This window comes from Drosophila hydei, unplaced genomic scaffold (genome assembly GCF_003285905.1).
Source record: "Drosophila hydei strain 15085-1641.00,03,60 unplaced genomic scaffold, DhydRS2 tig00000211-arrow-pilon, whole genome shotgun sequence".
NCBI lineage: Eukaryota > Metazoa > Arthropoda > Insecta > Diptera > Drosophilidae > Drosophila > Drosophila hydei.
This window is the reverse complement of record NW_022045685.1, coordinates 3,171,838-3,184,151: the sequence shown is the minus strand read 5'-3', so window position 1 is coordinate 3,184,151 and position 12,314 is coordinate 3,171,838. Positions and strand designations below refer to the sequence as shown.

General features: G+C 39.3%; 2 protein-coding genes across 2 annotated transcripts; both read right to left on the bottom strand.

Moving 5' to 3' along the window:
• Nucleotides 1-2,755: 2,755 nt before the first annotated feature.
• On the bottom strand, nucleotides 2,756-4,788 carry LOC111598432 (angiopoietin-related protein 3-like). The gene is made up of 3 exons (XM_023313674.2): nucleotides 4,777-4,788; nucleotides 2,831-3,939; nucleotides 2,756-2,795 (listed from the first exon to the last, which is right to left on the bottom strand). The coding sequence occupies exons 1-3, from the start codon at nucleotides 4,786-4,788 to the stop codon at nucleotides 2,756-2,758; spliced, it is 1,161 nt and encodes a 386-aa protein (XP_023169442.2).
• A 1,205-nt stretch (nucleotides 4,789-5,993) lies between these two features.
• Nucleotides 5,994-6,781, bottom strand: LOC111598455. Its single transcript, XM_023313710.2, has 2 exons — nucleotides 6,539-6,781; nucleotides 5,994-6,475 (listed from the first exon to the last, which is right to left on the bottom strand). Exons 1-2 carry the CDS (start codon nucleotides 6,767-6,769, stop codon nucleotides 6,164-6,166), a joined length of 543 nt encoding a protein of 180 aa, XP_023169478.1. The 5' UTR covers nucleotides 6,770-6,781; the 3' UTR covers nucleotides 5,994-6,163.
• Nucleotides 6,782-12,314: the final 5,533 nt, after the last annotated feature.

The following is a 12,314-nucleotide window of genomic DNA, read 5'->3' as shown; positions in this document are numbered from 1 at the left end:
CTGTTCGTAATTTCTGAATAATGTTGCTTAATGTTTGCCAGCTTTTTTTTATAAATATATTAAATTTCAAATAACTATCGGCAACTTAAAGGCCTATCATGGAAGTAATACACGTTAAAGGCAATATTTACTCATGATCAGACGTTGCTTTCTTTCTGTCTTCCACTGTTCAAATATCGCGCTGCTGTTTATTAAATCTCTGTCTCTCGCTCTTTCTCGCTCTCTTTTCTCTCTTCCTCTCTTTCCTTCATAATTCTTCCTTTGGACTTTCACTCCAGCAATTCTCCGAGCTAAAATTGAATAGCATTTTCATTCATCACGCCATACTCAAAGCGCAATAGCTAAGTGTACTTAAGGTGGGCAGCTCCATCAATTGGCAACACATTTAGACAGTTACAATTTGGCATCTGTCTGTCAGTTAGATGCTTATTGTTATTACGTCTGCTGTCGGACCAAAGTGCGAGTGGGCAAGTGCAAAACAGAGTGAGAGAGGGAGAGAAAGCCACAGTAAAATTAAATGTGCAACTGTAAAAGTAAATATTCGAGAGTAAAGGATGCATTACGAGTGCTCCAAATGGTTTTGTTGCTTCACTAAAAATGGAAATGCGATTTTTGCGCACTGAAATCGAAAAGTTCATAAAATTTAATGAAATGAAACCTTAACAACTTTCTAGACAAAGTAACAGATACAGAGTAGCTAATGGCACTAGACGTGTTTCTTGAAATTAAAATAAAAACAAAGTTGAGATGAGCCAATGCCTAACTTCTGCACCACATTGCTGAAAGGAAACTAAAGAAAGTCAGCGTTGGCGAGAGATAGAGGTAGATTAGTTATACTAAACTGTAAGTTCCCGAATTATTTATATAGAACTTATTTCATTTGCCTTCCACTCTTCAAATATATTTTAAGTAAAATTTATGTGCCTTTTTAGCTTCGTATTTTTTTTTTTTTTCTTGGTTGGTTTTTCCTTTTGGTCACCAATTAATTTTTATTTATGTGCTTTGCGTTTGTTAGCTGTGTATTTTCTTCTTTTTTTTAATTTTTAATTTTGTGTGTCCCCTTATCAAACAAACAGTTGGCAAAATGATAAATGCCGTTGCTTTTGTATACGTCCAGGAAACACCCCTTGCCCCAACGCCTCTAAACCCCACCAACACCCCGCCAACACCCTCTGGCCAAAGCACACCCATTTGGTAATTTAATATTTTTTGCAACCAAAAAAAAAAAACCAAAAACAAAACAGAAAAAAAGGAATGAAAGAAAAAAGTATATGAGAAAAATGATATTTCAGAGAAGCGAGCTCTGCTAAAAAATGACAATTTTTAATTATCAAATGCGTTTAATGATAAAAATTGTTTATTATGGGCTAAGGGGGTTGGGCCAGCGCTGAGGGTTTGGGACTCGCTCACAGCTTTCTGCTTGGCCGGCACTGCGTCTTGGCTTTTAATTTATGATTTATTTGTGTGGGTGGCTCGCCTATAATAATTAATATTGCACACAAGCAAAGGACACCTACAGCAGCCGCCGTCGCTGTCGCCCTGCTCGTCCATACATACATACCGTAAGCAACCCACAATCCCTAAGGAGGGCAGTCAGGGGGCTGCTCTTGAAGGGGGAGGACAAACGCAATATTTTCATAAATCTTTTTCTGCGACGTCGGAGCAGTAAGTGCAATGTCATTGAGGCAGAAGTGGCAGCAAGTAGCGCCGGGAATAAGCAACACAAGCGCGAGCGCACACACACACACACACCAGCATACACACATATGCTGTTATCCCTGCCATAAGACAAAGCCCAAGTGCACCCAGGCCAACATCTTTTACGTCTTTGCGTCGTCTTGAGCCCTGCGCAAACGGAAAAAAATTAAAAGTATTTCTCGAATTATTGTTAATGATGATTAAAAATATGTGTACCTACATAATACACAGCACACCTCAGCACACACCTTGGGCGTAATCACAAACAAATTTTTGCGGCCTGGCAACGTTTCCCCAAACGTTCTTCTACTTCAGCTGCGACTCGAACCGAGTGTTAACCAGACCTCTGTGAGATGACTTAATAAAAAAAATAAATATATATATATATAATAATAATAATATATATATATATGAGTAAATGGAGTTCACAGCATATGGCAATGCTAAATACCCTATAAATATAAATATATAATAAGTTTCACATTAGATAAATCGTTATATTGATTTCAGTCCTTGCAAATAGGCCAGGAATAAATGAGTACAAAATAATACAAATAAAATAAATGATAAAAGACTGAACTGATCACTCCTAATTTCCTCATGCAATATACAAATTTAATTTTCAGATTGAAAGGGTAATAAATGCTTAAAAATGAAATACAAAATAGTACAAAAGAAAACTAAATGTTAAATAGAAAATTTATGAATGAGTTGTTTTTCATGCTCGTTAATATATTTAAGCTTAGATGCTTAGTTATATTGAGCAGACTTGGGTCGCATCATTATTTGCACCGTCTTAAAGGATGTGGACTGTGCGCTAAGCCAGTAAATTCGCTGGGGATGTTCGGAGCTCTGATTTAAATATAGACCATTGAGATTACTGCAGGTGATAAGATAGATAGATAGATAGATAAAAAGATAGATAGATGTATGGCAGATTGTATATAAATGAACTTTGTCTAACCTGTGACCACATCGATCGTACCACCAGGCGCCGTGTTTTTCTATCGCGCAGTTTCTGACAGATCTGTCATTATCAATATCGAAAGTGGAGAAGTTACGATTTCTGCCATAGTAGAGCCCGTCGCCGGCATTTCCTGTGTAGGTGCCCAAAAGATTCAAAGCGTAAGACTCGCTCTCACTAGCAATGCCAAAGTCTGAATATTTGGCATAGTAGACGCTGTTGTTGAAGTCCTCCAAATGGACGTACAGCTCGTTGGGCTGGGCCAGTGTGAGTCTGTAGATCTTCTCCAAGCCGATAAAGAATTCTCCGTGTAGATCGCCAAAGCCATCGCGATATTCGCTCCAGTTTCTATAAAAGTTCTCACTTCCATCAAAGCGACGCTGTATTACGGCCCAGCCTTGCCCGGCCAGTTGCGAATCGCAGAGCACATCAAATGGTTTGATGCCGGGAGCACGTATCTGGCGTATTGCGGATGAGTTGCCATACCAATAGCAATTTATCAATTGCACATTATCGAGTTGGTCCTCATACTTCGACAACTGTAGCTGTGTTTGATTCAATTCCGATCTCAAGTGACTGACTTCCGATATCTTTTGCTCGTTTAGCAGTTCGCTCGCGTTCAACTGCAAGCTAAACGCATCTCGCTCTTCCAATTTCTTTTTCAATTCCGCTTGCAGCTTCTCGATTTGGGCATCTCTATTCTTCAGATTGCTTTGCAGCTCTTCGGCTTTGATATTGTACGACAGTATTTTCGACTGCAAGCTCTCTATGAACGTATCTTTAGTTTCTAACTGGGACTTCAGCTGCTCAATTTGCGCCGCGCTCTTACTCATGTTTTCATCTTGTATTAGCTGAATCGCTTGCAACTGCTCTATTTGGGCATCCTTTTGCTTAGTTTGAGATGTGAAGTTGAATAAGATCTCTGCTTGCTCCTTGAGTTCCTTCTGCAACTCAGCAATTTCTGCGGCTTTATCCTTGACATGCTGTCTGTAGGCCGTTAGTAGCTCATCCTTGATATGGCTATTGTTTCTATGGGAGTTGCATAAGTCGCGCTGCTGCAGTATCTGGCTCTCCTTCTGTCTGGCCACAGTCTCTGCCACAGCCAGTTTCATTTGCACCTGATCATATTTACCCTGCAGCTCAGACAATTTGTTGTCTTTGCCTTGTACAACTGTAACAAATTTCTCCTTTTTTATTTCAATGTCCTGCAGCAGAGATTGGATTATTCCGAAACATTTCACACTGAACTCTGACTGCAGATTGCGCGATTGCAGTTCCTTTATGGGTAATACTCAATATGTTTATATTATTATTCAAACTAAATTTTAAATATATAGCATACCACTCCGAAAGTTTGATCTATTGTCAGCACGAAGAAAAACCACAAAACAAATTGCTTAACAAACATTTTTTATTTAAAATTTGACTGACGCGCAGATGAATTGAAACAACACTAAATTTCGCAATCAGCTTCAGTGGCGAAGTTCTGGAAGCTGCTCTCCAATATACCCTCCAATATATAGCTCTTCAGACTTGATCAGCCTAAAGCTTTTCTTATCTTTGAGAGCTTACTATGCTGACGAAGTGTGTATATATATATGTGTATAAGAAACATAAATATTATATTTATAACATATGCTGATAAGAGAGGGAGGCGAAAGAGAGTTAGGAATTTTTTCGCTTTTTATAATATATATATATATATGTATTTCAAGTGCTATTCTGTCTATGTAATAAACATATATTTTTCATTCAGAGTTATTTTTAATTATATAATCATATATATATATATATATATATAATGTATTTAGCACATGGAAAATGTGTAGTATGAACTGGGTATAGGGTGTAGTATAACTGGGTATATACTGATATTATGATGTACCCGACAGAATGTTTCATATATGAAATAAATCCATTTATATACTATTATATATCACAATATTTTTAATGAAAATGAAATTTGATTTCCTGAGTTAAAAATGTATAATATAGAATATAGAATATAGAATAAGGAATAAAGAATAGAGAATATAGAATAAAGAATAGAGAATATAGAATGTAGAATGTAGAATGTAGTAAACTCTTCTACTCTTAGACATATTTATACATACTCCCATATCCATGTCTAAGTCTACATCTGGTTGCACTCACTCAAATATATATAGCAGGAGACTTTGGATGCGTCGAATAAAGGGGCGACGCTTGCGTGCGGCAACACTCAATAACATAATTATCTGTCATAATCAGTAGGCGTTGAAATGTGCAATTTCAAGTGCAATTTAATGTGCACCAACAGCGAACGGCAGCAGCACCAACAACAACAACAACCAACAGCAGATAACACAAAAGTGCGTGGGTTGTGAGGCGAGGTGGTGGCAGGTGTTGGCAGGGCTGCCAGGTTGCCTGCTTGGGGCACTGTCGTCTAAAGCATTCAGTTTGAGTTTTGAAAATTTGCATCAGATTATTGCAATAAACATAATTATGCGAGCTGCATATGATTTTTCAATTAAACACATGCAACACAACTCCCCAATTGCTGGCGACGGCGGCAACGGTTTGCTGCTGTTGCTGTTGCTGTTGCTGTTGCTGTTGCTGTTGCTGTTGCTATTGCTGCTGCTGCCATGCGGGTGGTTGACGCTGACGAGCCAAATAAAAAGCCATCCACATGCATAGGCAATGCAAATGTGCAATAATACGTATGTGGTGTGTGTGTATGTGTGGGTGGGTGTGTGAGTATGTGATATGATTGCGGGTTAGAGGAAGCCAGCTGATGACATGACCAACCAATTGCTGCTCGTTGCGGGTGTTTGTAATGCATATTTGTTAATTAAGTGTCGCATGTGGCTGTCGCTTTGTCTATGTCTGTCTCTGTGGTTGTGTGTGTGCAATTGTAACGGTGCTTAAGTGGAATCAATGGATTTTAATGCACAGATAATCATTTTTAGCAAAAGCAAAGCCCCAGCCAACTCTATATGCTGCCCTTTTTTGCATGCTGTGTGGGTGGGCGTGTGGGTTAGGGGCGGAGTCTGTCATTATGCGCGCATTTTGGAGAGCCTTGGCATATGCTGGCGCTGTATTTGTTGCCACGCTGCTTGTCAATGACAAATGGCACAGCGTGAAACAACAGGACAACAGCAGCAATAGCAATTGCAAATTTCAATTAGACGAGGTGTTGAGGCATAAACTGAATATTCCACTGTATTTGCAATTTCAAGCATATGTGTGTACTTGACTAAGCTTTTACCACAGCTCTGTTGAGACTCTCTCTCTCTCTCTCTCTCTCTCTTGGAATATCAGGTTGCAATATAAATCCAAAATGAAGTTCTAGGTCCTTGAAAGCGAAGCATTTAATAATTGTCACATAAACAGAAATGGAATAAAACTTAAGCTACAATACAAAATAGAAAGTATTCATATATGTAAAACGCTTGCAGTGCTAAATGGATCCACCCAAAACAAAGGATATGATAAGAAAAAAAAAAAGGTTTGAAGCTGTCACTAGGTTAGCGTGACGGATGCCACCAGACCCGATATGCCAACATCTTTGTCCAACAAGCTGAGCTCCAATAGGTAATCCCCTTTAGGTGCATCTTCGGGCAGGAATGTTGTCTCCATCTCGTAGTTATCGATTGTGTACTTGCCCTTGGGGAACGGACAATCGCCCTGCTCCGGCAGATTGGACTTCTTCTGCAGATTCGGATACGTGTCAACGTCCTCGTTGACGAACTCACAGAACGGCTTGTTCACATTCATGACCATGGGACCCTTTTGCTTGGCGGCCTCATCGTAGGCAAATACTTGCAGCGATAACTGTGGAGTCGACCAACTATATAGCACTTCAATCGTACTCAGCTCGATGGGCATATGGCTTACCTTCTGTTCGTCGCCTATATTCTTTTTAAACTCGAACTCCCCGTCCACGGTGTACTTATTGCGTGCCACCTTCTTCATGCGCAACGTACCCCAGTCGACCCAGGTGTCATCGTTCTCAAATTTGGGATTCTTATCGAAGGAGTTCAGCTCCAAGCTATAGCTCTTATCGTCGGCTGCGGTATACACCAAGAGCATCAGTCCAACGACCACCAGACCCGAGACACTAGTCATGATTAGCTAATCGACAACTCAATTGACAAGTGCTGCACAGCGCAGGCGCATTATATACGTTCGCCCAGAGCCTATCTCACATGCAATATCAATGTTTCGCCGATCTGTAAACAGTTGCAGCTTGTTAATGGATCGAGCACATAACTGTAATCAAATTGTGTTCATATTGTTTGCTGGATCTAGTCTGGTTATATCATTAAATGTATATGAAAAAAATACTAAAAACATTTCTGTTTACAACCTATAGCTGCTGAAGGTTAGAGTTAATAGAAGCTGACCTGATTTTATATTTTAAATATATTTAATGGTTTTTTTACATATATATATATTTTTAATTTAATTTAATTTTATTTAAAAATTTACTGACTCCAACTTTATGTATTTATTAGAGTCTAACTCAGCAAATTGCTTCCCCACCCGACTCTGAACTCTTCAACAAGGCCGACTGCCTTTTGGTTTGGAATTCTCCAAATATTTTATGCCAACTAATCTCTTAACACTCTATTGAGACATGTAAACTTTTAATAGCATTTGCTGTTCCAAACTCCTGTGCCGTTTGCCTGGACTGGATGTCTGCAATACTCCCTAACTTGGCTTGGCTTGGCTTGTCCTTAAGTTTTAGCGCTCTTTGCTTGTTTTATGGCCTGCAGCAGTTTTCGTGTTTGAACATCAAAAGTAATAAATTCATCGAACCAAAATTTTGCAGCCCAGCTAATGGTAACGGCAGGTAGCAGCAGCGCCAAGCTGGTTTCCCTCGACTTGTCGTCGTCGTCATTGTTGTTGTTGCTTTGTTGTATTTGTTATTATGTTTTAGGTCGCGCCTTTGCCATGCTCAATAACTTCCGGCGGAAGGTCGCAGCAGAAACACAGCTCTATGTGTCTATGCCTGCTAGTCGTTCCATTAACTCAGCCGCCCACCCAGCTAGCCGATGCCGCCTTCTCTGCAAAGCTAGTGAAATAACTGTCTTGACTTGTTTGCGCCCTTGCATTGATTGTATTAACGATTACAGTTTAATGTGGAGACAGCTTAGGCTCGGTGTCTCTTGAATCAGTCAGAAAATAAAATTATATATATATATAGAAATAATCTCTCGTAGATCATTTCTAGGTACCATATCCGTCAAGCCATATCATTTCCTACTTATAGACGATCCACATTCTTATAAATACATAAGTAATTAAATATATATATATATATATATATATATGTATATACATATATATATCAATAGATAACCTTATTTGCCAGTAATAATAGACTCAAAGTATGTTTAATTAAAGCAATGTGAGCAATAAATACGAGCACTTCAAAACCGGCAAAAATGAAGGAGAAAACTGTGGGGAAATTAGGAGAAAAATAAAAGAAAACTCAACGGCTAAATAAGAGTCACGTAAGCAAATGCACAACGTGTCATTTTCATAAAAGCCGAGGCGACGCTTTGCTCAGTGCTCGATTTTTTGCTGCTGATGTTCATAAAAATGGCAGAGCGGAAGTAAAGGGCGCTCCGTCTCTGTCTCTGTATGTGTGTGTGTATTAAAAGAATTGCAGCGAAATTAAAATAAAATAAAATTTACGTTGAATTAAAAACACGCAAGCAACAGCAAAAGGAAACAACACAAACAGCGCAAACAAATAACTCGATCTGGGGGCGAGTCGACGACGAGTCCGTGACTTCATTTGCTCGACACTTCTGCAGAGCCGAGAAAACTGACAGCTACTGCCACTGGCACTGCCACTGCCACTGCTGCTGATGCGACATCAAGTGTGTGCCATAAAAAAGGAAGGGCGCAGCAGCAAAGGCTGCAAACGATTCCTAATTGAAAACTATTAAATTCTGTCTTTTTTTTCTTGTCGCTCTCGCTGCTACTTAATTATACCTCGTACCCATTGAAGTGGGGGCATGAAGGGTATTCCGATGCGCTGTCACTGTTATGTAACAAGCACTTGATGGCGTTTTTTTTAGATATATGGATGTAGATAGTGTCGGCTATGTCATTGCTGTCTATTGAAAAGCTTTCATGAACTCATTAGAAATACATCGAGACATAATTTAAAACATAAACTGATTTGACAGATTTTACTTATTATCTTCCAGCGTTTTCCATAGACATTCATATTAATGTTTTTTAAGCAATGGTATCTGAAATTTAAAGCAAAAAGAAGCTAAGCTATATGTATATCTATATCTATATATTTATTATGATTTTTCGTAGGGTATTTGCAACTCAATCAAGCCCAACTTAAACGCGCCGTTGCCCTTTTTTCGCAGCAGTCTTCGCCCACGCTTTCTCAATCGCGCTATCATTCTCTGCATCTGTCCCTCTCTCACTCCCTCTTTCTCTCTCTCTGTACCCATCTCTCTTACACTCAGTGTCTCGAAAGCTGCTGTCGTTCGTTCTTTGGTCCAAATTGGAACTTGAATTTCATTTCGAATGACATTCGCTCCATCACGCGTCAACTGCAGCCAACGTTGGCAGAGCACGTAGCGACAGTGGCAAAGGCAAAAATAAAAAAAAATACATATATATAAAAAACAACAAAAAAATGGCTAAAAAAGCGGACATTTTCATTTGAGCATATTTAATTAGATGCAATTATTTATGGTATTAAATAGATGAGGCAGTAAATGTGCTGTACACTTGCGTTGTCTCCACACTTCTCGCCATCACTTCCAGCCCCTACCTCACGCTGCTGCTGGGTTGCTCACTTCTCAGCTCTATAAAATGCAAAATAAGATAGGAAAAAAAAAATGAAAAAATTGAAATAAAATGCTAAAGAATTGCGACGTCTTTGCCGCCGTTGGTCGCTCTGTTGATAAAAAAAAAGGAAAAGAAAGAAAAAAAAAGAATTTCAATTCCTGGCACAATTTCTGCAGCAATGCCACGCCCACACCCACACCCACACCCATACCCATACGAACACGCTGCGCATCATTTACCAACACAACCATAACAATGAGCTGGGAATATGTAGCGGGTGTGGGCAAATGGAATCCTGTCGCTGGGCACTTGGCCGAAGGAGTGCATTTAAATGGCAGGAAATTTGAAAAAAATTGAAATTTAAGTCTTTGATATATTGAAGACGATTTATTTGCCGCCTGCTCTGCTGTGTCTCTGTTTGTCTTGTTTGCATGCCACACCCACAGCCAAGTGTTAGTCATTTCTTTCAACTTTGCCACCGACTTGACCAATTTCTTGTGCGCTCGCCTCCATTGTCTGATAGCCAGCTGGACAAATGATATCGCCCAAAATTGTTGATGGGAAATTTGACTCTGTTGGATCTGTGCGAGCGATGGGCATTGATAATGGATATGGAAATGCAAGTATTCCCCAAAAGATCTAGTTTGCACACTTATTTTTGCAATCTTCTTACATTGACTTTGAAGTATGCAATAGAGACAAGAAAAATATATGTTCCCATGCTGCCTCAGCTCAGCCATTTAGCTCAAAGTTGACATAAATGTCTTGGTTGTAGCAATAAGCTGTCAACAAGATAAGCTAGACCTCGCACTAGAACTAGAAGAATGCTCAGACGTTTCTGTTTGGATTAAATGCAATAAGAACAGGACGCCAATCTGTAAATAATAATATATTAATATACAGCCTATGGCATTCCAGAGTCTTCAATTTGTATTGCATACTTTGTGGTCGATTATAATCAAGAATCTAACTTGGTCTTTCTTCAGCTGAGCAATGCCTAATGCCAATGATAAATGATTGTGGCTGACAGAAGCTCGAGTTACCGCTTAGTCGACTGTTCTATGCCTAATCGTCGGTTAACGCCACACGAATGGAGATAAAGCGCAGTTAATAGCGCGTGACCATGGCATGCCAGTCAACCCTTTCGCACCTTGTCCGGCAAGACAAATCACACTCAAATTGACAAGCGCTTAGCATAATTTACACGGCAAAAGGCAAACGACTTACGCTTGACCACACCGGCCCCAAGAGTATGGAATTCATGTCCCCTGACCCTGAACCGGTCAGAAACCCTTGTCAACATTGCGTAGCCGAAACTATTAAAAATATCCACAGACACTTGGGCAGAAACGAAACTGAAACCGAAGCCCAAAAGAACTTTCGATTGTCATTTTTCACACGCTGAACTGCGTTACATATGTTCATGGTCAAATCGATTAAATAAATCATTAGCATCTTTTGTAGCCAATTTTCTTGCCTTTTTCCCAGCTTTTTTTATGTATGTTGCCCAATTTCTTTTTTCTCGTCATCCTCGTTGTCGTTTGTGGCGCGTGTCGCAAGTTTCACGATGTATTTGCTGTGCGTGTGTGTGGAAATTGTTTTTTAATATGACCAAATGGGGTCTGCTTGTGGCCAGGCCAAGTGAGAATGCTTTTTGTGTTCTTAACCCCACACGCCTCACAGCCTCAAAATTGACATTTAATTTGTTGCGCTTTTGTTGTGAAACTCAAGTCGCTGTGGTTCGAGCGGCTCTGGCAGCTGGCTAATTTATGAGAAAATGCCCCAAAAAGACTGAATTCAATTGCTGTTAGTGTAGGTATGTGTCTAGGCTGAGTTATTGCTGGAATACACTTACTAGAGGCTATAATATCTGTATAGATTTCTGATAAGGATTTCCAAACTTAACTTGGATCATTTTTATATGTTATATATTTTATGTAAATAGATTTCTGATGAAAGTCTTTAGGATATTAAAACTTTCTTAATACAATTTCATCAAAAAGAATAGAGTATATATCTGGGTTAATTTTCGACTTCGATGTTCGCCTGGAACAAAGTATCTGTATCAAAGTTTGGGCCAAAAAAAAGATACAGCACCCAATAGGGGGAAGAATAACATGAAATGGAGACGGTTTGAGCATGGGTTAAAGACGGCTGCGAAGGAAGATCGCAAAAAAATGAGTTAATGAAGGAACAAATATCTAATGAAGATTACTTTGAAGAGGAAAAAATAAATAATATTTAAAAAAAAAAAGATTTTCTCGATGCCTTTTGAACAGATCTTGTGTATGGCATTTCTTATATATAGTATTTTTTATACTAAAGTTGAGCTAATCGAATGCAAAAAATGTATAATAGTTAGAAAGAGATAAATAATTTACTGCAGAACTGCAGATTCAATAATGAAACTTTCGCTCTCGTCACTTGGCAGTGTATAAAGAATCCGTATAAGCTTGGTATTATTGAGAGTTAGATTATTATTTTTATTTCACTTCATTTCTTTTTTGTTTTGAAGGGGAGTGGAGCCAAATCAGGCCGGTGTTTATTTTCTATAAATATAAATTAAATGGGTGGCGTGCAACTGTCCAATAAATTTTGCCATTTTTATATTGCGAGACACCTTTTTTATGCGGCATTGTGGCCGTGGCTATTGTGTCGCATCCCTGTCGCAGCCATGTCGAACCCTTTTCATTGTGACCGATCCCACCGAGCGGCGTTTCGCTCCGGCTCCCTCGGTCTTCGGTCCTCGGTCAGGCCCAGCAGACGTTGTTCTGGGGCTAAATCATGTGACAATAGTTGCTTTATTTTGCCTTTTTTTCTGTTGGCTTCACCAGCCGTTTTGCTC